Here is a 27,266-nt window from a genome sequence, read left to right as displayed (position 1 = left end):
AAGATATATGTCATTTCTCCTTACAAAATATAATTTTATAATTTCTACAAAAATATATTTAACTATGCAATAGTAATTGTTTAGTTTTAACCAGTCACAGTAATATTAAAATACATTCTAAACACTGTTTCATGAATGAAACTGATACCTCTATCCCATATTCTCTTAGGTAAATATGATTTATCTGTCTGCAGGACATTCTTTTATTTTTTATTTTTTTTAAGATTTTATTTATTCATGAGACACACAGACAGAGAGGGAGAGACATAGGCAGAGGGAGAAGCAGGTTCCCTGCAGGGAACCTGATGTGGGACTCGACCCCAGGACCCTGGGATTACGACCTGAGCTGAAGGCAGATGCTCAACAACTGAGCCACCCAGGTACCCCTGTCTGTGGGATATTCTCTTACAAATCTCACTTACACTCTTTATAACCTGTGGAAGTGTTGATTTTCCTAGTGGCCTCAGTTATTTACTAAAAGGCTCAATTTCTTTTTTTTTCTTTTTTTTTATACTTTAAGTTCAATTTGCCAACATACAGTATAACACTCAGTGCTCATCCCATCAAGTGCCCTCCTTAATGCCTGACACCCAGTTACTCCATCTCCCCACCTACTTCCCCTTCTGCAACCCTTTGTTTGTTTCCCAGAGTTACGAGTCTCTCATGGTTTGCCTTCCTCTCTAATTTTTTTCCACTCAGTTTACCTCCTTTTCCTTATGGTCCCTTTAACTATTTTTTTTATATTCCAAATATGAATGAAACTACATGATAATTATCTTTCTCTGATTGACTTATTTCACTCAGCCTAACACCCTCCAGTTCCGTCCATGTTGATGTAAATGATAGGTATTCATTCTTCCTGATGGCTAAGTAATATTCCATTGTGTGTACACACACACACACAAACACACACACACACACACCACATCTTCTTATCCATTCATCAGTCAAAGGACATCATGGCTCCTTCCGCAGTTTGGCTATTGTAGATACTGCTGGGGTTCAGGTGTCCCATCATTTCACTACATCTGTATCTTTGGGGTAAATACTCAGTAGTGCAATTTCTGGGTCATAGGGTAGCTCTATTTTTAACTTCTTGAGGAACCTCCACACTGCTTTCCAGAGTGGCTGCATTAGCTTGCATTCCCATCAAGAGTGCAAGAGGTTCCCCTTTCTCCACATGCCTGTCAACATTTGTTTCTAAAACTGAAAGAATCAATTTTCATTCTTTAACAAACATTTATTGGGGACCGATTATGTGCTAAGAATTGTCTTAGCTGAGTGGGAGATAGAATGGTTAATATTGTGTCTATCTTTGATGAAGTAGCTTGTGTAGCATTCATCTATTGCTATTGCATATATTATATATATAGAATATTTTCTGACATAAAACAGATCATAACTTCTGAGAAAACTTTCAAAATTTAATAAAATGTAGTTTGTAATGAAATGTGGGGCCTGCCATAATATAAATAACCTAATTAGTTGTGTTGTTGTTTTAAGTGCACCACTAAAGAGGTATCTTTTATTCAAGGAATGAAATTAGGTTGAGGGAAAGAGCAGAAGGAAATATAAACAAACTTAGGTAATACAGTAGGTATTACAGATCAGGATGGGAGGTGTGCCTCGACTCAAGTCTGAACAGAAAAGTATCATGCAGTCAGTGAGAGATGTTAAATAAAGAGCAGAAGACAAGCTTTCTTTATAAAATTTTGACAAGAGTAGCCATCTTGAATCCTAATGTTGGTTTAGTGAAACAGTGTATATAGTTATTGGCCCCGTTGCTCTAGTATTTTGAAGTGAATCTGAATACCTCTGGTAGGGGTATGAAAATATACATGCTTCCTTTTTACCAATTCTAGGTAAGCATATGCTTTGCTTCTCCCCGCACTGTTATACTCTATAATCAAAATGGAGCACTTTCTGGAAACATGAAAAAAAATTTCAAAAAGGGAAGACTGACATTTCTGCTATGAAACAGCCTTATTATAAAAAGGTGGAGGGATAATAATTAGATCAGATCCAAAAAAGCTATAATCCCTAAAACAAAAGGTATCAAGAAGCCTATTTCAAAAATGGCTGTGCTTCAAGTTTTGAAATATGTGCCCATCTGCTGAGACTGAGCCTAAGCTTCCTCCTAGAAACATTTTTATGGGAACTGCCTTTCAGCTAGGCATCCGGGTCAGCACCGGGGTCTCACATATACAACAACTGGGCAGCCCTGCTCTAGGCTATGTCGCTGCCCTCTGCTTTTGCTCTTTTTTGGGTGACCTGGGCAAGTTACTTAAAATTTCAGATACTCAACTTTGCTATCTATAATATAGGAATAATAATATCTGCTTTATTTTATACATGATGATTTTTAAAAAATTACTTCCACATAAAAATTATGTTTTTGTGTAAATGCAAAGTTAATTCTATACCTAGCCAATGTCGGGCACATAGTACTGCATAGATAATAATTGTTTATTGGTTAATTATAATATGCATATCACATGGTAATTCTATTCATGAATCTCCACTGACCAATATAAAAAGTTTATTTTAAATATATATATAAATCTAAATATATTTATAAAATATTTGTATTTGTATTTATATGACAAATTTATATATAAAATATATTTATATAAAATATACTTTTATAAAAATTGTGTATTAGACTAAAAATCACTACTCTTCATGGTTTGCCTTAAGATTTTAGGTAAAGATAATGTGAACCGACATAGATTAGCAAAATACTAGTACTATTTTATTTCTCTTATACTGTTTTCTTTTTTTAAAGATTTTATTTATTCATGAGAGACACAGAGAGAGGAAGAGACACAGGCAGAGGGAGAAGCAGGCTCCACGCAGGGAGCCTGACGAGACTCAATCCCGGGTCTCCAGGATCACGCCCTGGGTGGAAGGCAGGTGCTAAACTGCTGAGCCACCCAGGGGTCCTTATCTTATACTGTTTTAATATGATTTTTAGTAGTGTACATACTTTTTCAATAGTGCATTGATTTAATTGATAAATAAATGCTACCTATGTTGGAATGCATTCAAAACACCGTTTTTAATAAAAGTGGAAATGACCGACTCACAGGACATAAAATCTAAACATTTAATCTGGACGTCCAAGATTTGCCTGGTTTTTCCTTTGGTCTAGTTTCTCATTCCTTTATAAGGAAATCTCTGGATGTGTGAATGATCAGTGTACATCACATCCTTGCTCAGTGAATCATTACTGATTCAAATCTCAGGGCCTTTGTTCTTGCTGTTCCCATATTTTTCTTCCATTATCCTCTCCTACCTTAGGCGTATCTACTAAGCCATAACCTTAGCAGCGTTTCCTCCCAAAAGCCATTTCTAATCCTGTCAACCTCACTCTAGGAAGAACTTGTTGCCTAGGTTGTCACTTGCATATACTCTCTCTATATAGACATAAGATAGTACTTGTTGAATTTTATTGCTTTTTTGTGCCACTCTTCCCATAGAGCAAAGAACAGGTCCTTGAGATTACAGTGGCTGCTTTTTTTATTTTTTGGTTATATATTCCAGCACCCAGAATGTCTTGATGTCTTGTACTTTGTTGAACAAAAATGTAAATAAGCAAATGCATAGTTTATTAAGTAATACATAACAGCAGTGACATAGAAGTAGTTCTCTGATTCTTAACATTGTACTCTAGTATAGCTGTTATATCCATCAGGGAGCAGAAAACAGATTGCAAAGTCACATAGGTTAAATGAGAAGAATTTAATAAAAGGATTATTAACAAAAGTGTGTGTAGTGTTCAGAGAAATTACCAACAGATGGGGGAGCACCCTGGGGTTAGCAGGTATGGGAAGATTATCATCCCAAGGTGATAAAGGGATGATAGGAAAAAGATTTTACCAGAACCTGAGATGGACCTAGTGCTGTAGGGCAAAACTGCTGGAGAGCTTTTTGTTGGAGGTACTTAGACACTGCTGACCCCAAAAGACAGGAATATATACTCAATGCCTCTCTTCCCATAGTCTTATAGGCTGTTGCTGCCTCCTATGGGTCGGATCCAAGCAGAAAGAAGAGAACCGGAAAACTTTAACAAGGATCAGCCTCCCTCCACATAAGCAGCAGAGTCTAGAAGGGCTGAGAGCGGCTCTCTGAGAGAGAAATGTAAATGTAATATACTGTCCAGGCAGCTCTGCATTTTGAGACAAGTAAAGCCACATACTTCTGTTAACTCTATACGTACAAAAGGACGTGGGCACACTGACTCTATTTCTTCAGCCAGTTGTGGCCAGCAGGAAGGTGAGGCAAGCTGATGAAAAAAATGGTGAGCATCTGGCAAATCAATACTTTCAATGTTACAGAAAGTTTTTTAATCTAAAAGCCTGCTATTTATGCATGAAAAGTAGTAATTTTATAAATGGATTCTAAATAACCTAAAAGTAGTCAGTATTAGTTTAAATAGTAGGGCAATTTACCTCCTTCTTTTTGGTAAGGTTAGCATTAGATTTGCAAGTGCACCGATTCACAGAGCCATCCTGCGGGGATGGGCACTCCGGAGCTCCACAGCACACCCACCGAGTAAAAACTTCATCGATACTTTCAAGACTGCAAGCTGTCCTGTTGTACCTGCACTAGGCATGCATTTGTTCTGATGTTTCTGTATGAATGGATTTTTAGAACACGTCAAAATTCATTAAATTTCTGCCATGAAAGATATATGGGATGTTATATCCACAATTTTAGGTATAGTTTCGGTTCAGAGTTCCTAGGAATCACAAAGCTTGGAAGGCTTTCAGAGATTTTTCGGCTCTCTCCTTCCTTCACTCATCACGGCTTCCTTCACATGCATTTGTCCACAAGAAAACGGAGTCCCAAAAAGTTTAAATTATTTGCTCAATACTATGTAGCCATGGGCGTATAAGTTTCCCTATTTTTATTACTTATTTCTCCTAATTACCTATTACTTAAGTTCTCTTATTGATCTGGCCAGGTTTTTTGTTGTTGTGTTTTTTTATTTATTTCTTTTTTTTTTTTACTATTACATAGCCAGTTGCTTTATGTTCACCTTAAAGAGAAGGATGGAGTAGTTAACAGCTAGCATTCTAAGGTAAAATAGGAGTTAGGCACAAAGAGACCATGTTGAGAAGAAATACACCCATATATTAATAGATATAATTTTGAAGATGAAAGGGTATGTCAGAGAAGTATGAGTTTAGAAAAAAAATGCAGAAAGCCACTTGAGTGTCATTCACTACTATCTGAAATACCAAGACTCAATTTATATAAAGCCTTAAAAGGAAAAATATAATTGATAACAAAATGACAGAAAAATACTCCAATGTGCCAATTTTTCCAGGGATACTAGATTATTCTTCTCTTCATACCTTAGCCAGCTTTTTAAAAAGATTTTTTTAAGAACAGTTTTAGATCTACAACAAAATTCAAAGCAAGGTATAGAGATTTACCATAAACTTTCTGACCCTCCACATGTAGGCTCCCCCATTTCACATCACTCATCTGAAGGGCACATTTTTTACCAAGGATGAAACTACACTAAAACACCAGCATCAATCAAAATCCACGCTTATATTAGAGTTAACTCTTGGCGCTGTACATCCTGCCAGTTTGCAGAAATATATAGCAGCATATATCCATCATTATAATATCCTACAGACTATTTTTTACTCCCCTAAAAGTTATCCATGCTCCCCCTATTCATTTCTCTCTCCTACCTAACACCTGGCAACACTGTGTAGATATTATGTGGATGTATGTTTTCACTTCCTTTGGGTAAATGCCTAGGAGTGTGATTGGTGGATCCTATGGCAGTATGTTCAGTTTTGTAAAAAACCTCCAAACTGTCTTCCAGAGTTGCTATACCATTTTGTATTCCCACCAGCAATATTCATTTTTGTTGCTTCACATCCTCACCAGCATTTGGTATTTTCAGCGTCCTGGAGTTTTGCTATTCTAACAGGTATGCCGTGGTATCTCATTGTTGCTTTAAAATGCATTTCCTCAATGACCTATAATGTAGAGCATTTCTTCATATGCTTATTTACCACCTGACTTTCTTCAGTGGTGAAGTTATGGTCTTTGGTTCATTTTTAAATCAAGTTGTTTTCTTATTGTTCAGTTTTAAGAGTCCTTTGTGTATTTTGGATAAGCATCTTTTATCAGATGAGTCTTTTGCAAATATTTTCTCAGTCTGTGGCTTGTCATTCTCTTGACATTGTCTTTTGCAGAGCAGAAGCATTTAATTTTAATGAAGCACAATTTATCAATTATTTCTTTCACACATCATCTTTTGCATTATATCTTAAAATGTATCATCATGCCCAAGGTCATCTGAGTTTTCTCTTATGTTACCTTCTAGAAATGTTATAGTAGTTTTGCCTTTTGCATTTAGGTCTATGATGCATTTTGAGTTACTTTTTTGGGGAAGGTTATAAGGTCGATGTCTAGATTTTGTATGTGTGGGTGTGTGGATATTCACTTATCCCAGCACTGTTGGTTGAAGAATCTCCTTGCTCCATTATATTGTCTCTGCTCCTTTGTCAAAGGTCAGTTGACTGTATTTTTGAGACATAGTTATTTTTTGCCCTTTTATGTTTATTCCTAAAATAAATGTCTGCTTTATTAGTTATCTAGAAACTACATAGATAGATCTGGGTGTTTTTGTTTGTTTGGTTGGTTTTTGTTTTGGCTTAGCCAACAGAAATATGTTTCAGATCCCAGTTCTGTCTTATTCCTTCAGGAATGTACCAAGTGGAATTTCCCATACTTCTTAGCAGTGCGTCCACTGGATTTATAATTATAAGTAATTGTCTTTGTCCAATACAACAAAACAAGGCATGTGCAAATGGAAAATATCTTCCAAAGTAGGCACTACTTCCACTAAATGTTGCTTGTATTACTTATAGCAGATTTTGTAGTTCTTCTGAAACATGTTATATCTTTATATGCAGATTCAGGACTTTATTTCAAGTCTAGGACAGCTAAACTGTCCTAGAGGTGAGAGTGGCTCAGAGTAAAGCCTTAAATCTCAGGCTACATTTGTTGCAATCTGGAGATGTCTGCCTCCCCTACCCCCTTTATTCCCCACTTCACCTTTGACAGCTTCTCTGAGCCAGGAGACCTGGGAAATTACATTCTCACTGAATTACCCTCCAGCTATACTTCCCCTGTGATTCTAGGGTGAAGAAGTGGCTCTTAAAGGACCCTCCTCCACGTTTCCTGTGGCTTGCCTGTACTCTCCTCCCATCCACGCCCAACTGAAATAATCCAGTGATAAAATCCTGAAATGAATCTTTCAGGATTATATTCCAATTATTTTAAAGGAATCTCATTCATGACTCAAGTTCTAGGTTCCTTTTCTTTTTCCCTTTTTTTATCTGCATATAGAAGTGCTTATTTCTTTTAATAATATTTCTGGTTAGGGCAGGATAGTGGAATACAACTGTGCTTACTCTCTCGTTTGTTTAGAAAGCAATTACTGCATTGGACCGAAGGTGTGTGTCCTTCCAAAATTCATACTTGGATACCTTAACTCCTAAATGTGATAGCATTAGGAGGTGGAGCCTTTGGGAGGTAATCATGTCACAAAGTGAATCCTCATGAAGATCATTAGCATCCTCATAAAGGGACCCAAGAAAGCTTTCTCCCACTCTGTGTCCATGTGAGGATACAATGAAAAGACAGAAGTCTAGAACCCAGAATAGCGTTTTCACCAGTGAATCTGCTGTTGCCTTGATCTTGGACTTAACTTTTGGGACAATGAGAAATAAATTGTTTATAAGTCACCTAGTCAATGGCATTTTGTTATAAGAGCCCTGACTGAGATATGTACTTCACTTGCCAATAGCTACATATTGCATACAAGGAAGCACTGTGATTTAACTAGTCATTTTATTAGTGGAATTCTGATTATTTTGCTACATCAAATCATGCTATCACAAGAGCTCTACGTATATTTAGAAGAAACTCATAGTAATAGAATCACTGACCAAGGTAGTGTCCTTTAAAAATTATGACACATAATTGCAAAATTATTTTTCAAATAGGTTGCACCAATTTTTGCCCCCACCAAGAATATGTTTGTTTTCCCCAATTCTTTAATATCAAATGCTATTATTAATAAAATATCAAGTCTCAGACTTCTATCCTTACAAAGACCTGCTTCCAGGGTTGGCCCTTGGTAGGCAGCTGGGAACTTACCTGGTAAACAGTTATCTACACTGCTAAAAAAATTTTTCTCTGAATGAGAAAACTGCCATAAATGATAAAGTTGTTCATTATGCTTAATTTATTTGTATAAACAATGTGGTTTATGTTGAACATTTGCTTTCCTTCCAGGAGTTTAGGATTTTTGCATGTTCTAAGCAGAAGGTGCCTATGTGATCAACCTCCATTAAAAATTTGGGACACTAAGTCTCTAATAAACTTTCCTAGCAGACAGTGCCTTGTACAATTTGCTGCAACTCTTCATTGGAGGGATTAAGTGCAGGCTGTGAATTTCCACCAGGAGAGGATACTGGAAGCTTGAAATTTCCAGGAGAACCTCATACAGAGTTTCCTCTGGACTTCACCCCATGCATATGTTCCTTTATAATTTTGCTTTGTATCCTTTCACTGTGATGACTCTCAGACATATGCTGAATCCTTTGAGTCCTTCTAATGAATTCCCACCATTAGAGGTGGTCTTAGTGATCCCTGACATGCTATTAAACATTTTTATTTACTAATTTGATAGGTGAAAATGGGACCAAACATTTTTTGTATTTCTCAATTATGATTGAGGATTAGCAAATTTTCTGTGACCTGAACCTGTCCTTTGCTGATTTTAATAGATTTTAATTTTTAGAGCAATTATAGGTTCACAGCAAAATCGAGCGCAAATTACAAAGAGTTCCTATAAACCTCCTGCTCTCATACATGCATAACCTCCCCATTATCAACTTCACTCACTAGAATAGAACCTACATGAATACATCATAACCATTCAAAGTCCGTAGTTTACACTACAGGTAACTCTTGGTGTTCTATAGTCTATGCATTTGTGCAAAACTATAAGGGCATATGTCTATCATAATATCATACAGAGTAGTTTCACTTCCCTAAAAATCTTTTGTGCTCCTCTGTTCATCTCTCCCTTCCACCTAAACCCTGACAACACTTCTGCTCTTTTCACTGCCTCTATGGTTTTGCTTTTTCCAGAATATCAGAGTTGGAATCATACAGTATGCAGTCTTTTATTTCACTTAGTAATTATGCATTTAGTTTCTTCCATATCTTCTCATGCGTGATAGCTCATTTCTTTTTAACACTGAACAATAATATTCCATTGTCTGTATATTCTGTAGTGTATCGATTCATCTTTTGAGGGATATCTTCAAGTTTTGGCAATTATGAATAGAGTTCTTATATAAATATCTCTGCGTAAATATTTGTGTAGATATAAGTTTTCAGTCCTTCTAGGTAAATACTAGTGAGCACAACTGCTAGATCACATGGTAAGAAGTATGTTTAGTGTTGTGAGAAACTGCTAGGCTATCTTGTAGTATAGCTGTAACCATTTTGCATTCCCACCAGCAATGAACCAGTTCCTGTTATTTCACATACTCACCAGCATTTGGTATTGCCAGTGTTCTAGATTTTGGCCACTCTAACAAGTTTGTAGTATCTCTGTTGTTTTAATGTGTATTTCCCTGACACCTATGATATAAAGTGTCTTTTCATATGCTCATTTGCCATTTGTAGATCTTTGGTGAGGTGTGAAGGTCTTTGGCACATTTTTAAATCAGGTTGTTTTCTCATTGTTGAGTTTTAAGTTTTTTAAAATATATTTTGCATAATAGTCCTTAATTGCAAGTGCCTTTCACAAATATTTTCTAACCAGTCCGTGATTTACCTTTTCATTCTCTTGATCCTCTGCTTATTTTCAATTACGTTTTGACCTTTTTTTCTTAATATTATGAGTCCTTATATATTAAGAAAATTAGCTCTTTGCCAATGAAAAGTTCACATAGTTTTTCTCGGTTTGCTATTTGGGCTTTAACTTTTTTTGTGGGGGGGGGGCTTTAACTTCATTAATATTTTTATTCAGCAAAATTTACTCTTTTTAAAAAATGTAGTTGACTATTTTCCTGCATGATCTATGCATTCTGTGCCCTAAACTGTCCTTGTTTAAGACTTTAGAAGCTTTATCCTTTCTTCTAATATTATTGAAAAATCTGAAGTATTAAGTATACCTGGGCTTTGCTTTGGTATAACAAGCGTCAAAGGCATATAATTTCTTTCTTTCTTTCTTTCTTTCTTTCTTTCTTTCTTTCTTTCTTTCTTTCTTTCTTTTTTTCTTTCTTCTTTCTTCTTTCTTTCTTTCTTCTTTCTTTCTTTCTTCTTTCTTTTTTTTTTTTTTTTTTATAATTCATCTTATTCCTTTACATGGCAAAGCAACCGCACCCTCAAACAAAGTAAATTAATTAATTTCCTCCCCAAAACTGGAAATGCTCCTTCACCACGGGTGACATTTTATGATTTTTATGAGATTTTGCAGATCTTATTTCTAGACCCTATTCTTTTTGATCTGATTATTCATTCATGAACATAAATTTGTTATTACTATTTTCATACATTAAAATACATTTAATTATCTTGGGACATTAGTTTTTTTCTACTTTTAGTTTTCACTTTTTTTTTTTTGGCCTTTCTTACACATTCATTTTTCCCTTATAAATTTATAGTAACAATGTGGGGACAATTGGTATATTTAGTAGGTGTTCAAGATAGGCACACATCTATTTTTTATGTTTCTAAGTCTGGCTTTCTGTGCAGAACTTTTTTTATAGTCAGGTTTATGTACAGATTTATTTTTATCGTTTTTACTTTTTAAAAAATCTTTTAAAAATTTTATTTAAACTCATGTTAGTAAACATATAGTTTCAGTGGTAGAATTTAGTGATTCATTAGTTGCATATAACACCCAGTGCTCATTACATCAAGTACCCTACTTTTTTCTTTTTTTTTAAAAAGATTTTATTTATTCATGAGAAACAGAGAGAGAGAGAGAGAGGAAGAGACACAGGTGGAGGGAGAAGCAGGCTCCATGCAGGGAGCCCAATGTGGGACTCGAGCCCAGGTCTCCAGGATCATGCCCTGGGCCAAAGGCGGCGCTAAACTGCCTAGTCACACGGGCTGCCCTAGGATGTAATTTCAACCCCTTCTAGCAGAATATAACCATATGTAACTTCAATCTGTGGATTAAAGTCTTAATTTCAGGAAAATCTTCTATTATATCCTTGTGTTTTGTTGTTGTTTTTTTCTGTTCTAATTTTTCTGGTCCTATCTTCAAGAACACCAGAGTTTCATATAGTGATCTCCCTCGCTTGTTTCCACAACCATTATTTTTTTAAACAATTGCAGTTCAGTTGGATGTTCTCAAACTGTTCTCTATATCATTGACTCTTTACAACATATTTTTTCACTTTTTGTTGCTTCTTAGATAAAGCCATTTCTTTTTCTTGTTTTTAATTCCCTTCCATTTCTTGTTGGAGCTTTGCCAAATCATTCATTCAGTTAATGAGTTAAACTCATTCAATTTTCTTAGCTCTTCTGTTTTTGGTTCAGAAACACTATATTTCCTTTACTATCTTTGGTTTCTTGGAGATCTGCTTGCCATTACTTTCATATCAACTCTTGGCCTCGGGCAATACTCTACTTAAGCCTACCTGATACTCACTGGTTCATAGGGAAGCCCTCTGTGTCATGGCGTGTTGTATAGTGATTTAGAATTCTCGTCCACTGTTCATCAAACTTTAATCCTTCAATCCATCAAACTGGTAGTCCTTTCTCGACAGTAATGGCATACTGAATTTCTCATTCGGTCTTGCCTATTATGCCATTCTGTTTTCAAACAAACTCAAAGATGCTTTGGCAGCCCTTTCTTTTAACATAGATCGTGCCATACCAAGGAGGAGTCATTGGTTTGGCCCTCACAAAGTGCAGGCTACTCAACGATTTTGAGGGTTCACAAAAGTCACAAAACATAATACCCTTCTAAATTTCTTCCTTCTGTTAGGTTCAGTTTCTCCACATTCTCTAAATCTGTCATTTGTGATTTGAGACTGTGACTGTTTCCTATTATCATGAAAGAATAGACTTTCATTTGTGTTTTTAATTCTTACTGATTTCAGTCTGTTTGAAAACAAAAAGCAGGCTATATCTATCATCTGCAACTTGGATGTTCTAGCAGTAATTCTGCTACAGTTATATTTATTTGCCTATGAACTGCTTCCCCATAATTCTTAGGTTTATTCAGCCAAATTCATTTAGTTACTCTTAACAGATGTTTTCAGACTTATTAAATGATTTTTTTACCCTCTGACATGACAAAATTGTTTCTGAATCTGATATAAGGTGAAACACTTTAAATTTGATCTGTGGCTCTCTCCTTTGTTGGTATTAACCATTCACTCTCTAGTTCACTAGCTTCACAGATTTGATGCAATGTTTGAGCAAAATGTAGGACAAAATACCTGATTTTTGTTTCTTCACTAAGACTTTAACTTTCTTAATCATATATATTTTCCCATATATATTCTTATATATAATTCTTAAATATAAGAAATATTAATAACCAATTTAATGTAAAGTTTAATCTATACCCTATTAAGTTATAACATGCATGCAAGTATCATTTTATTGTTAGATAGGATATTTCTAACAGAATATAAGTACCTGACAAATAATCTACACATTTTTAAATGTGTTTGCTTATTTCAAAGAACCAAATGGGAATATTAGGTTCAATGCAGTGGCAGGTACTATCCTAATTACACTTTTAATTGAGTGGTCAACATTAAATTAAATGTCTACTGCATGTTAACTCAGTGACAGCAGGAGACAACTCAAGTTGCCCTGGAGGCGCATTTAATTACTTGATGGGAGCCAAGTAACTAATATAACTGAAATACTTCAGGAAAAGAGATCAGGAAATCAGAATAAGATTGTCAGACAAGAATAAAACAGGGATTGAATTGAAAACACATGATACAGAATCAGAGGTGAACACAGGTACACTTAAGGGATTGTAGGGAACTTAGAGGATGAAGGCAGATCAAGCAACCATTAATGAGACCAAGAAAGGAGCTGGACCGATGTCACTAGATGGAAGAAAAAGCAGATTATTGTGTGGCTGAGAGAAAATACGACTTGTGTAAGTACAAAAAGGGAAGGGACTAGCACATACCCTAAAAATAGCAACCAGAAAAACACTATGCTGAGAGAAACTATTGTTTAGATAAATCAACTGTTTATTGTTTACTCATTTATTTAAACTATCTTGCTTTCAATCAGTTTTCAAATTCCATAGATGGCAAAGAATGAGTGAAGAAAATAATGGTGAGAAAAAGATGAAGCCTGTGGGGTATGTTAGTAAACAACACACTTGCCACACAGTCCTATTCATATTCCCAGGAGCCAAACCAAACAGCAACCTGTGATTGGTTACAAGATTTCCAGGGCCAAAAGGAAAGCAACCCAGCTGCTCACCAGCAGCACATGGGTTGAGGCTTCAGTAAAATTTATCTTATGTGTTTTTAATCAAGAGAACAGACTGTGTGATGGAGTATATGACACTTTCAATGTCATTTCTACAATAAATATGATATAAAATTCTGAGTGATGTTACCATAATTTCACTCAGTTCAGTCCAAATCATAACTGCATAAATAGTTCAGAAAAAGCAATTATGCAAATGATCCAGATAAGACACTCCCAGATGGTCTGGCTTATCCAAGAGCAAAATTTAGAATATCCAGAGAACATCATATCCTTTAGATAATCCTCAATGAATAATCCTCAATGAATATTTTCACAACAAATAAACCACATATGAAAAAGTCTTTCATAATATAGTCATTATTTATCCAGAAATAATTTGACAAATAATTTCTGTCTAGAACATGCAGCGAATAAATTACATGTTTTCTAAATGAGGCTACTCATAATTAAATAATGTCTACTTACCTTAGTTTCTTCTGATTCCCCCTTTTTCCTCTGGGGAGATTTATTCCATTTTACAAAATGTGAAAGAGAATTATTCTTAGGTATAGCTCCCTGGGTGGTTGTTTAGATTTTGTTTATAGGGTAATTCTGAAAATGCTATAAATTTGGAGAGATTACAAGTGTGCTTTATTCTCTCTAAAATAAATATCTGAATTCACAATCCCCAAACTCTAGCTTCTAAGTAAGTTTCCCCCCTTGCCCCTGTGGGTGGAAACAGCACTATTGACCCAAAGTAGTAGTACCATCTCATGGAGAACAGATCACGCTACAGATTTTTGACAGGAACATTTAAATGAACTCTGGTAGTATAGTGCCTAAGCATGAGCAAAAGAAATAATGTCAGGAAACCCACAGAAGCTTAAGTGCCTTAAAGCAGAAATGTTACACTTGGGGGTAGCTCATTCTAGGCTTAAGAATATGAATCTGGGGACTTAGTAGAGTCTTAAGTACTTTCTAGTCCATGGCCTTGGCAGAGAGACACACCCAGTTAATGGTTACAAAATGTTACCTCAAATCAACAGCTTTTCCCGTCTTGTTAGTACACATAACCTCTCTGGTCTGATACCCAATCTGGATGTCCCAATATTTGTTCTCTTGTCGATTCTGTCTGTTTCTGTTTCTCTTTTTCTTAATAAGCTCACGGGCTTCGGGATCCTTCACTCCTTTTCCTCGGTCCTTCTCCCGTTCTTTATTCTTCCCACGTCTCCTTGCTTGTCTTACTTGTCTTGAGTGGGGCATCGAGCATGAGCTCCAGGGACCCACGTGCAAGCTGTACATGCTCTCTTCATCTTCACAGGGGCTGGACTGGCACACCTGAAACTCTGTCAAGTTTGGGCAGCCAGAACCTCCAAACTGGGGAGGCGCCACCACATGCCGAGTCCGGTGCTGGAGCCCACTGCCACAAGTCTTGGAACATTCTGACCACGCGGAAAACTCAGACACGATGCAATCTTGCTGGCAGGGGATGAGGCAGGCCTGTTCCAGGAGAGGTTTGGGCTCAAAGTACTCACAAATGATATCCTCTGCAGGAATGTCCTTCTCTTTCTGGATGCACGTTATTTCTCTCACCTGGATGCCTTCCTCCCCCTTAATGCACTCAGGGGGTTTCTCCAGGCTCTTGGATATCACAGGCTGACACTGGTTCCAAGGTCCCAGCCTCCAATCATACAACTCCTTGTGCCAGTCACACACCTTGAAACAGTTTTGCTGGTTGCTGGGTCTCTCAGCCTGCTTACAGTTTGTATGTAATGTGGTCCATCCTTCCACATGAGCACACCACACGGCCCGGGTCTGAATGCCTCCTGGACCACATTCATCTCCCATACACCGGCCCCATGGACCTGAAAATGATACAAGAGTTAACAGGGCCACTAGAAGAAAACTATAAGTTATTTCACTTTCCAGAAAGATGTTTCAAGATCTAGTACATTAACTTCCCTGAAGTGTTATAAAGTAGGTCTCTGTGCATGAGTGGCGGAAAGTAATGATCTGTACTCAGTATTTTTGCAAAAGGAGAAGTGTGTCAGAGTCTATATAAGGTAACCGCTGGGACTAGATTTCTTTGGGTCCTTCTGGGATTATGAAAAGTTTGCTTTTCTTCATTTTCTTAGTTTTAAATATAGAACTGTTGCTTCTAAAGGACATCGGAAATCAGTCACAGGGAAAACACATTATTACCCCTGCCTCATTGCCAACAAATCATGTCAGTAACAGGCTAACAAAGGGGCCCTCGGTGAAGAACTCTATCTCCTACAGGCTTTTCTTTTCCTGAGCAATTAAGGATTCTGTACAATGTGTTCTCCTCTACCTCATTTTCCATTCTGTACCTTCTATGACTGCAAAAATCTAGTGGATGTATACCTGTACTGATGGAAGTGTTCCCTTACTGGCCATCAAAGCTAAGAAGTTAAAAATCTTTTAAGCACATTCTGCCTTTAAATTCCACCCCCCCTCCAAGGGACCCCTGGGTGCCTCAGCAGTTGAACATCTGCATTCCGCTCCGGCATGATCCAGAAGTCGGGGGAGTGAGTCCCACATCAGGCTCCCTGAGAGGAGACTGCATCTCCCTCTACCTATGTTTCTGCCTCTCTCTGTGTGTCTCTCATGAATAAATAAAATCTTAAAAATTAAATAAATAAATAAATAAACCCCCCAAATTAATTGTTTTTCTGATCTCCCCAGTGAAATATAAAGATGGGCAAGAGAATTAAAATTTAACTCAAGAACTTCTGTGATTTTCTGAATGTTGAAGGGTTACCTGGAGTTTTATCAATTTGTTTCCTAAAATAGAAACTATTTGGGATTATAGAGTTGTTTTATGGAACACTTAAGTCAGTAGCTTTAGTATAAGGTGAGCTTTTTACCTTAGAATTACTCTTAGTGAAAAAAAAAATCCTCTTAGCGTAAATTGAAACCTACTTATTTGTACATATTTTTTAAGGTACAATAGGATTTTCAGCACTTTTACAGCTTTAATATATGAAATTGAGAATTATATGTAATATTATAAGTAATTATATAATATATTATTTTGGAATTTTAAAGAAACATAATGATCGTATATAATTACATGATTTTCAAAATATGGACTATGGAACTTGAGGAATTACTTGATGTAGAGCCATCTTCAATATATTGTATTGGAAGGTAATGGCTGGTCTATAGTACTGGGGCTCTAGGGGTGCCTAGGTGGCTCAGTTGTTGACTGTCTGCCTTTGACTCACGTCCTGATCCTGGTCCTGGGATCAAGTCGTGCATCAGGCTCCCCACAGGGAGCTGCTTCCCCCTTTGCCTATGTCTCTGCCTCTCTCTCTGTGTCTCTCATGAATAAACAAATACAATCTTAAAAAAAAAAAAAAGGACTGGGCTCTATGGTCTCCAACCCCACTCCACTGCCCTTCTACATCATTCCTGTATCTATAAGAGGAGCTCCATTATTATTATTCTTAAAACACAGGCTGATATTATGTATAAGATATTATCTGACAAGAGGCTTTTGCTGCTGAAAAGTGAAAACTATGAAATGAAACCAAAAGATTTACTCTTTTGATGAGAAAAACAGGTGACAGGAAGAGGAAGTGATTTCCCCAAGTTCATATCTTAAAGGAATAACAAAACCATCCTGGATTTCAGATTCTTGTTATTTTAGTTTTATGATTTTAGAGCTTAAGGCTTAGATATCCTATGCAAAATGATTAATCCAGAAAGAGTGAAATAAGAAGAATGTGTTTTTCATCATGTGTAAACATTTAATCTTAACTAGGAACATGTTTATGAGGATGCCAACTTCATTACAAATGGAATAATGGAGTTGAAAATAGGATAATATTTTCAATCATTCTCTTTACTAATTAATCATTAGTACATGAAAATAAGAATTGGATATTTGGCATATCCATATCATTAGTTTACCAAATTCACATGCAAAGAACCATAAGGGCTTAAGATACATTTAGGGAAATACTCTTCCCAGAGTGTCAAAACTTTATGAGCTAAGAAAGTCAGTGAGTTTGTTATATCTGTCAACATGCAATATCTGATGTTTTAATCTTATCTTTAATTTTTCAAAGGAAAATATATACCCATAAATGTGTTGATGCTCTTAGAGATTTTATAAATATTCAGTTCGAGAACCACAGAACCTAGGATGCTTCTCAATAAGAGATTACAATTTGTGTAAAATTTCAGAATTAATTCTACACATATTTGGTATTATTTCCTCTTCCCTACTGTGCTTAAACAAAACAGCAATCTAAAAAACAAACAAACAAAAAACAACCCAGTAGTCTTTATTTCCCACTCTAAGCATGGAATATAAAGGTACATTTATGTTGGACCATCAAGTGAGGAGCAAGCTAAATACTGCCAGTAAGTCTAAATTTCAAAGTATAAGGGTCTTGAAACAACCCAGAGTCTAAATCTTAGATGCAATTCAGGAGGACTCCTTGATATTTTATTTTTTCCAATCTTTGATATCAATTATGAGTTTAGACTAATGAATCAGATTAGGACTATTAGCCAGCCTTATTAAAAAGAAGAGAGAGAAGACTCAAATTAATAAAATCATGAATGAGAAAGGAGAGATCACTACCAACACCAAGGAAATACAAACCATTTTAAAAACATATTATGAACAGCTATACGCCAATAAATTAGGCAATCTAGAAGAAATGGACGCATTCCTGGAAAGCCCCAAACTACCAAAACTGGAACAGGAAGAAATTGAAAACCTGAACAGGCCAATAACCAGGGAGGAAATTGAAGCAGTCATCAAAAACTAGGTTTTTAAAAAAGTTTTTTATTAAAATTACAGTTAGTTAATATAAAGTGTAATATTAGCTTCAAGAGTGAAATTTAGTGGTTCAATACTTACATGTAACACTCAGTGATCATCACAGCAAGTACACTCCTTAATCTCTATCACCTATTTAACCCATCCCCCCACCCACTTCACCTCTGGTAACCATCAGTTTGTTTTCTACAGTTAAAAATGTGTTTCTTAGTTTGCCTCTCTCTCTTCTTTTCCCTATGCTCATTTTTTTTTGGTTTGTTTCTTAATTCCACATATGAGTGAAATCATATGGTGTTTGTCTTTCTGACTTATTTCATTTAACATAATATTCTTTAGCTCCATTCATGTTGTTGCAAGTGGCAAGATATCACTCTTTTTTATGGCTAAATAATATTACACTGTATACATACACCACATTTTTATCCATTCATCAGTCAATGGACATTTGGGTTCTTTGCATAATTTCAGTATCGTAGATAATATGACTATAAACATAGGGGTGCATGTATCCCTTCAAATTAGTATCTTTGTATTCTTTGGGTAAATATCTAGTAGTGCAATTACTGGATTGCTGGGTAATTCTATTTTTAAGTTTCTGAAAAACCTCCATACTGTTTTTCAGAATGACTGCACCAGTTTGCATTCCCACCAACAGTGCAAAGGTTTCCCCTTTCTCCACATCCTTGAAGGAGGGTTAAAGGTAACATACCTCGACATAATAAACGCTATCTATGAAACACACAGCTAATGTCATCCTCAATGGGGAAAAACTGAGGGCTTTTCTTCTACAGTCAGGAATAAGACAGAGATGTCTACTCTTATACTGTTACTTAATATAGTTCTGGAAGTCTTAGCAACAGCAATCAGACAACAAAAAGAAATAAAAGACATCCAAATAAGCAAGGAAGAAGTAAAACTTTCACTATTTGCAGATGACATAATACCCTATGTAGAAAATCTGAAAGACTCCACCAAAAAAAACTGTTAGAACTCATACATGAATTCAGTAAAGTTGCAGGATACAAAATCAATGTAAAGAAATCTATTGCATTTCTATACACCAATAATGAAGCAGCAGAAAGAGAAATTAAGGAATCAATTCCATTTACAATTGTAGCAGAAAACTTAAGATACCTAGCCAAAGAGATGAAAGACCCGTATTCTGAAAAGTATAAAATACTGATGAAAGAAAATGAAGATGACACAAAGAAACGGAAAGACATTCCATGCTCATCATGGCTTTGAAGAACAGATATTGTCAAAATGTCTATACTACCCCAAACAATCTTCACATTTAATGTAATTCCCATCAAAATACTGTCAGCATTTTTCACAGAGCCAAAACAATTCTAAAATTTGTATAGAACCACAAAAGACCCCAAATAGGCAAAGCGACCTTGAAAAAGAAAAGCAAAGATGGAGGTATCACAATTCTGGACTTTAAGTTATATTCCACAGCTCTAGTGATCAAAACAGTATGGTACTGGCACAAAAATGGACATACAGATCAATGGAACAGAATAGAAAACCCAGAAATGAGCCCACAGCTGTAAGGTCAATTAATCTTTAACAAAGCAGGAAAGAACATCCAGTGGGGAAAAAAAAAAACAGTCTCTTCAACAAATAGTTATGGGAAAACTGGACAGCAATATGCAAAAGAATGAAATTGGACCACTTTCTTATATCATATACGAAAATAAATTCAAAATGGACTAAGACCTAAATGTGAGACCTGAAACCATAAAAGTCCTAGAGAACACAGGCAATAACTTATTTGACATCAGCCATTGCAACTTCTTACTTAGATAGGTCTCCTGAGGCAAAGGAAAGGAAAGCAAAAATAAACTTTTGGGACCTCATCAAGATAAAAAGCTCCTGAACAGCAAAGGAAACAATCAACAAAAGTAAAAGGCAACTTATGAAATGGGAGAAGATTTATGCTAATGTAATTGTATCAAATGATGTATTTGATACAGGGTTAGTATCCAAAATATATAATAAACTTATAAAACTCAACACCCCAAAAATGAATAATCCAGTTTAGAAAAACGGGCAGAAGACATGAACAGACATTTTTCCAAAGAAGACATCCAGATGGCCAATAGACACATGAAAAGATGCTCAACATCATTCATCATCAAGGAAATACAACTCAAAATTACCATGGGTTATCACCTCACTCCTGTCAGCATGGCTAACATTAAGGATACATGAAGCTAGGCTTTTATCCTCAAATTAAAAATAACAACAAAAAAATGTAGCAGTTATAAATTTGGCACCTAAAAATATTTAATTGAATTTTTAACATAAGTTTAGATACTATTATTAATGGATGTGTTTTAACTAATTGATGAAAATTAAGATCTTTTTTAAAGATTATTTATCTCTTTGAGAGAGAGAGAGAGCACGAGCAGGGGGAGGAGCAGAGGGAGAGGGAGAAGCAGACTCCCTGCTGAGCAGGGATTCCCGGATCCTGGGATCATGACCTGAGCCAAAGGCAGATGCTTAACCCACTGAGCTACCCAGATGCCCCTGAAAATTATTATTTTATTATAGAAATCTTAGATACAAAGTGTGAAATGATTGTAAGTCTGCCTGTCATTGCTGGGTACAGAAAAGACACATCCCCAAAACACCCCCCCCAAACTATGAAGAATGTAACACTAGATAACAAGTTTGAGAATTACCCTATAAAAGAAGTGATAAAGACAATAAACTCTTATAAACCAAGTTTTAGCTACAATTCCAGGTTTATATCTACGGTTGTTCAAAAATAGAAGTGGATGATGATCACTTTGAAAATAACTCTTGGTTTACTAACACCAAATGAAGGACAGTTCTCATTTTACACATTCTCAGAATATTCTCTATATAATTTCTCACATTACATTTATCATAATTTCAATTAAATGATTGAATAATCATTTGCATATCATATTAGACTGACTTTATGGCCCCTAATGTACAGAACTTTGTCTTCTGCAACATTTGGTTTGATCATGTTAATTTTCAGGGCTGGTTTTGAATGAATTTCCTCAACTGTTTTGCTCAGAAAAGAGAGAATTTAGTTTGCAGAACTTAATATTCAAAGTATTACATGATGACGTCAATGCCAGTAGAAAGAAAGAAATTGAGTTCAAGAAAACTCCTATTTCATATATAATGACGAGGAACAAGCATTTCTAAAGCTTAGGTAATTACTAAAAACATACATTCTAAATACAAATACAACTCCATTCCATTCCAAAAAATATGATCACAGATTCCTATTAACCAGCTATTCATGATAACATTGTTGGGTTTATTTTATTCCAAGTATATTTATATTGAGAACCAGAAGATAGGGCATATCAAGAAAATTCCGTGGAGATTTGTAAGAATACTCACTAGGTAAGGTAAAATAAAATGCATAAAGGCACCAACGGAAGTAGAGGTTGCAAAATAATCACAATTGAACCTTAAAAAAACCTCATTCACTTTGCAGACTTTAACTGCTATCTTATCTTTTCATTGCACCTTGGGTATTGCATGTGTGTCCAATTAACAAACCTCTTGAAAAAAATCAGATCTTTACCATTGTACATCTGATGAAGGGCTGTCTACTTCTGTCCTCTAAGCAGTCTTAGTATGATCACACATTGAACAGAAAGAGGACCACATCTAAAACTGCTCTTGACAGCTAAGAATTGTCAGCCCAATTAGCTACCATGTTTCAAAGAAAACAAATGTTTCAAAGTACAATTTGAAAGCACAATATGCAAACTCTATCAAGTAAAATATGAAGTCCTCTCCCAAATACAATATGAAAAGGTGATATTTAACTCCTATGTTTCTGCATAAATGTTAAATCTTAGCCCCACATCTAGTAATGTGGCTAATGGGGCTAGATTCCCCACATCTTACATTACTAGGAATGAGAAATGGTGGTGCTGGAAAGGTGGCGTATGTGTGTGTTGAGGGGAGGATGTTTGCTTTTTAACAAGAACAGAAAGAATTTCTCTTAACTTCACTTATTGTTCTTGCTCATGATTATATAAAGAAAACTTGGAATCTAAATGCACAAAACAAAGGATAGGCAGCTTTCGACTTAAGGTCTTGGATAATATCTCTTTATGAATGGAAATGTATTCCTGCATACAAATTTGTAGGATTGTGTTCATTCAGTATCATGCAAAACACTTCTAGGATGTAGGTCAATAAATATATGTAGAACACTTAGCTTGACAGATTTTATGTAAATTGAGAAATACTAGATATCTTATTCCACTAAAAAGGAGTTAAAGCAACAGTTTGCATGCCCAAAATATTTATGTAATTGATAGACTCACAATACAAATATTTTCACTTGGAATTGATGCAGAATTATGTTTCATAAAAATGAATTTGAATGAATGTTGCTTGGCTTAGTTTTTCAAAGGATAGTGCCTTAAATATAATTGTTAATCAATTTTCCAAAAAATGTTAATAAAAACAATGAATTTATTGTTATTTCTGATAAGTAGGATTTTGTTTTATTTTACTTTTCTAAAGATCTATTTTGGGGCACCTGGGTGACTCAGTGCTTGAGCATCTGCCTTTGGCTCAGGTTGTGATCCCGGAGTCCTGGGATAGAGTCCCACAGGGAGCCTGTTTCTCCCTCTGCCTGTTATCTCTCTGCCTCTCTCTCTCTGTGTGTGTCTCTCATGAATAAATAAATAATATCTTTTTAAAAAATAAAGATGTATTTATTTTAGAGAGAAAGAGAGCACGTCCCACAAGCTGGAGGAGGGGGCAGAGGTAAAGGGAGAGAACCAGACTCCTCACTGTGCGTAGTGCGGGGCTTGACCTTAGGACTCAGATCTTATGGCCTGAGCCAAAAAGAAGAGTTGGATGCTTAACCAACTGAGTCACCGAGGCACCCATAAACAGGATTTTATTACATGTTCATTCTCTTCATGTTGTTCAAAACTCTCTATTTTAGTCTACAAAAGATGGCCTTTTAAATTTAAAATTAGTATTTTGCCCACCATACTCAATACTACTTCTAAGACTATTATATGTCAAGGGCATGAGAGCAATAAAAGGTCGAGTCTATAAAAGGACACATTATTGACAGGTGGTGAGCAACTGTTCCAAAGAGCCTTATAAAAGATAAACACTATAAAAGGAGCATGAGAAAATTATGCAAACTACTTTCTGCCCTTGTTTGCTATAAAACTCTCAAATGAGCCAGTTTCTTGTTTGACTAAATATGTTTGCATCCTTCAAATGAGATAGTGCATTTTCCCTTCCAGATTTGGTTATGGAACTGCATGTCCTAGTTTACCAAGATCAAGAAATGCACACACAGCTTAGTAACATACTGGATTCAATGTCATGAATGCTGTGCAATAACCTATTTTGAAATTTGCAATGCATAGAATTTTTTAAAATTCTATTTGTTTTTACTCAGGCAAATCAGTATAGAAAAACTTAGAAATTATTGCTAAAAGGAAAGATAATTCCTCATAAATCCCATGAAGTAGAGGCAACAAATCACATATTTGCTGCCATCCTATTAGGCAATTAAAAATATATTTAAATAAATTAAAATCTTGTTATAAGTTGTTTTATGTTCTGTGTTTTTATTTCACAACATCTTACCAAAAAAATCCATTTCAAAAGATATGAGGGAGGCCTCAGACACACACACACACACACACACACACATACACTCCACACACAGACTGAATCTACTAGTTATTTCATCTTGTTTGTTCCTTATATTTACACAATTAGATCTATACTATGGTTGTACAGTATGTTGTATCAATTTATCATGATTTCACATATTCTATTTGTTGAAATTTAGGGTTTTTTCCCCATTATATCAAACATTTAAGAATGCTACAACGAACATATATTGTTGTACATTGGTTAGGTAATTCAGTCAAAAGTTTTGTAATTCTTCGAGCCTTTTATACATCTACTATTGCAGAAGTCCACACCAAAATGTATCTATTTACCCTACCACCAGCAATTAATGAGTTTGTTTTTCCCCTGTTATCAACCGACTGCTATTTCTCCACATTTGGATTTATTCTGGGGGAATCTTATGTACTTATTTCCATCCTTTGACTATTTTAACTATAAATATAGTGTTTATTCCTTTAAATCCAATCCTCCAACTCCTATGGTTTCCAGAAAGACTTCAAAGCTTTTGGAAAATTGATGATATCTTTCCCCCTTTTCACTACTGAAACACAATTTTGCTTATTTTGTATTCATTTGGTCATTTCAATAATTTTTACTATGAGTAGAAATAAACACATGAACTTAAATGTCTTGAAGTAGTTTCATAGGATTGGTAATCCAAATGCCTGGCATACTGTACCATTCAATGACATACTACTTGATTTAATTATAAATATGTGCTTTGTCTAGGAGTTCTCTACATAGATTTATAAGCACAAAAACAATTAAATGTTTAATAATTTACTGACCTAAAATAGATGAAAATTTCCTTTTTAAAGAAAAACAAAAGGAGAGCTCATAACTTCTTTGACTTCAGTTTTAATTTAATTTAATTTAATTTTAATTTAAAATATAACTCTCAAATGACAAACCAGTTTGGTGGATAAGAAGAGATCACTGTGAAGTCAAGCTGAGCTTTCATCTCCAAGAAGTAATTAAATTTTAATAAGAAATTACATAAGAATGTAAAATTAAATGTACAAAATTAGAACAAGCCCTTTAAATCTGATGAGACAATGAATGAGGAATCAGTGATAGAATAGCTGATTTTACAGTTTGCCAAGTATAGTAATCTATATTTAGCCCCTATCATGTTTGATCTCTCTTAAGAAAATAGCTTAACCTCTCTGGATCTTGGTTTCCTTCAATTGTAAAACACATTATAAACCACATCATTAACTTTGATCATCTTGTAACTCTATGTGAAATACAGACCAAAGTTATCAGTAATACCAGGAGTATCTGTGATAAAGTTGTGAAATAGTTTTTTCTGACACAAAAAAACTCTCACTTTCACGTGACTTACTATTTTAAAGTCTACATGCATCAATGATGATTTCTTTAGGCTAGACTCCATTATAGTGAATAATTAGTCAAAGGGTATTGAAAATTTTAAGGTTTTTAAATATATGTTGCACAGCTGATTTTTCAGATAAACTTATGGAACTCTAAATCCCATCATGACACCCTTATCCGCACTGTTACCATACATATTATTTGTTGCTTTGATAAATACAAATCCATTGTTGTTTTAATTGAATTCTTATTACACATGACCTTAAACATAATCATTTCCTTTTCTGTAATTTATTCAATTAGTTTATTTTGCAGTGGTGTTGTGGACTTTTCTTTTTATCTTAATACATTTTGTTGATGATATTAACATTTTCTATGCCCTTTAAAAATGTAGTATTTTTTTCTCTCATATATTTTTTAAAGATTTTATTTATTTAAGAGAGAGAGCACAAGTAGAGTGAGTGGTAGGCAGAAGGAGAGGGAGAAGCAGACTCCCTGCTGAGCATACAGCCTCACATAAGGCTTGGTCCCAGGATCCTGAGATCATGACCTAAGCTGAAGTCAGACACTTAACTGAGCCACCCAGGTGACCCTAAAAGACTAATTTTTTAAGAGGGGACGCTTGGGTGGCTCAGCAGTTGAGCGTCTGCCTTTGGATCAGGGCCTGTTCCCGGGTCCGGGGATTGAGTCCCACATCAGGCTCCCTGCGAGGAGCCTGTTTCTCTCTGCTTGTGTCTCTGCCTCTCTCTCTCTCTCATGAGAAAATAAATAAATCTTTAAAAAATAATAATACTGTACTAATTCTTGAAAGAGAAATATATAAAACAGTGAAGCACTTATGAGCTTTTTCATTCATTCATCAATTTAATAAACATTTGTTTGGAGTATATTATGAATGCTGTTGGGAATTGGAGATTCCTTTGGACCTTATAACAGCCCTGCCTTCAATGCTACCTGTTGTCTAGTTGGGAGGCAGGTTAAAAAAATAATAAAAATTATACATATATAATATTATATATTTTTTAAAATTATAAGATTATGACTTGACACCTGAGATCATGACCTGGGCTGAAGGCAGACACTTAACTGATTGAGCCACTCAGCACCCCCATTTTTTTATTGTTCATGATGTTTCCTATGTTTTTAATATGGAAATTTTTCACTAACACTGTCTTATTCTTCTTTCATTGCTTTTAGGTTGAAAGTATTTTCAAGTACAAAGATATAGACATTATTCATAAAATTTTACAAAAGTTTCATTCTCTTTATAGATTCATTTAAAGCATGTATATTAAACCCATTAGGAATTTATTTTGAGTATGTTTAAAGGCAAACTTCTGAACATTTTATTTTCTCCATAATCAGGTAATTTTACCAAGAATACACAAAACTATTATTTTAAGGTACTCACTAGCATCAAAACATGGAAATGAGAACTGCTTAAACACTGTATCCCGGGATTTTATTGCTAGACTTAATTTTATTGCCATATTTTATTTATTGCTATAGTTTATTTGTACAGCATACAGTGTACTTGCACATATATGATTTCTCTTGATTTTTACATTGTGTTAGATATGAATAGATTGTTGTACTATCTAGTAGGCTCAATTTCTTAAGACTAGAGAAAAATATAAAGCCATAAATGTCCCAAATATTTGTTGTGTCATAGGACAGTTAAACATTCCAAAAAATAAAAGTGAACACTCCAGATAGGGAATTCATGTTGCCATAATGAAAAGTCCCTAACTTTTGAATAATGTTCCATTCAAATATTAGGACGCCCAAATGAATTTTGTGAAGTATTCTTCAGGATGATAAACTGCGAAGTCAGTATTTTCCTTCCAAGCTTATAAAATTTGTTAGAGCTTCCATTAGAAAACACAAAATGTTACACTAATAGTACTACTGTATGTCAAAATTAAAA

General features: G+C 35.2%; 1 protein-coding gene across 1 annotated transcript in view; it reads right to left on the bottom strand.

Annotated features, from left to right (window-relative positions):
• Window positions 1-27,266, bottom strand: part of THSD7A (thrombospondin type 1 domain containing 7A) — a 428,088-nt gene that overhangs the window by 235,320 nt on the left and 165,502 nt on the right. The window contains exon 2 of the mRNA XM_077856743.1: window positions 14,549-15,380. Within this exon, the coding sequence (XP_077712869.1) occupies window positions 14,549-15,380 (832 nt within the window). The remainder of the gene's footprint in view (window positions 1-14,548; window positions 15,381-27,266) is intronic.

The sequence above is a fragment of the Canis aureus genome, chromosome 18 (assembly GCF_053574225.1).
Source record: "Canis aureus isolate CA01 chromosome 18, VMU_Caureus_v.1.0, whole genome shotgun sequence".
Lineage (NCBI taxonomy): Eukaryota > Metazoa > Chordata > Mammalia > Carnivora > Canidae > Canis > Canis aureus.
The sequence above is the reverse complement of the archived record's forward strand: the minus strand, read 5'-3'. Positions and strand labels throughout refer to the sequence as shown.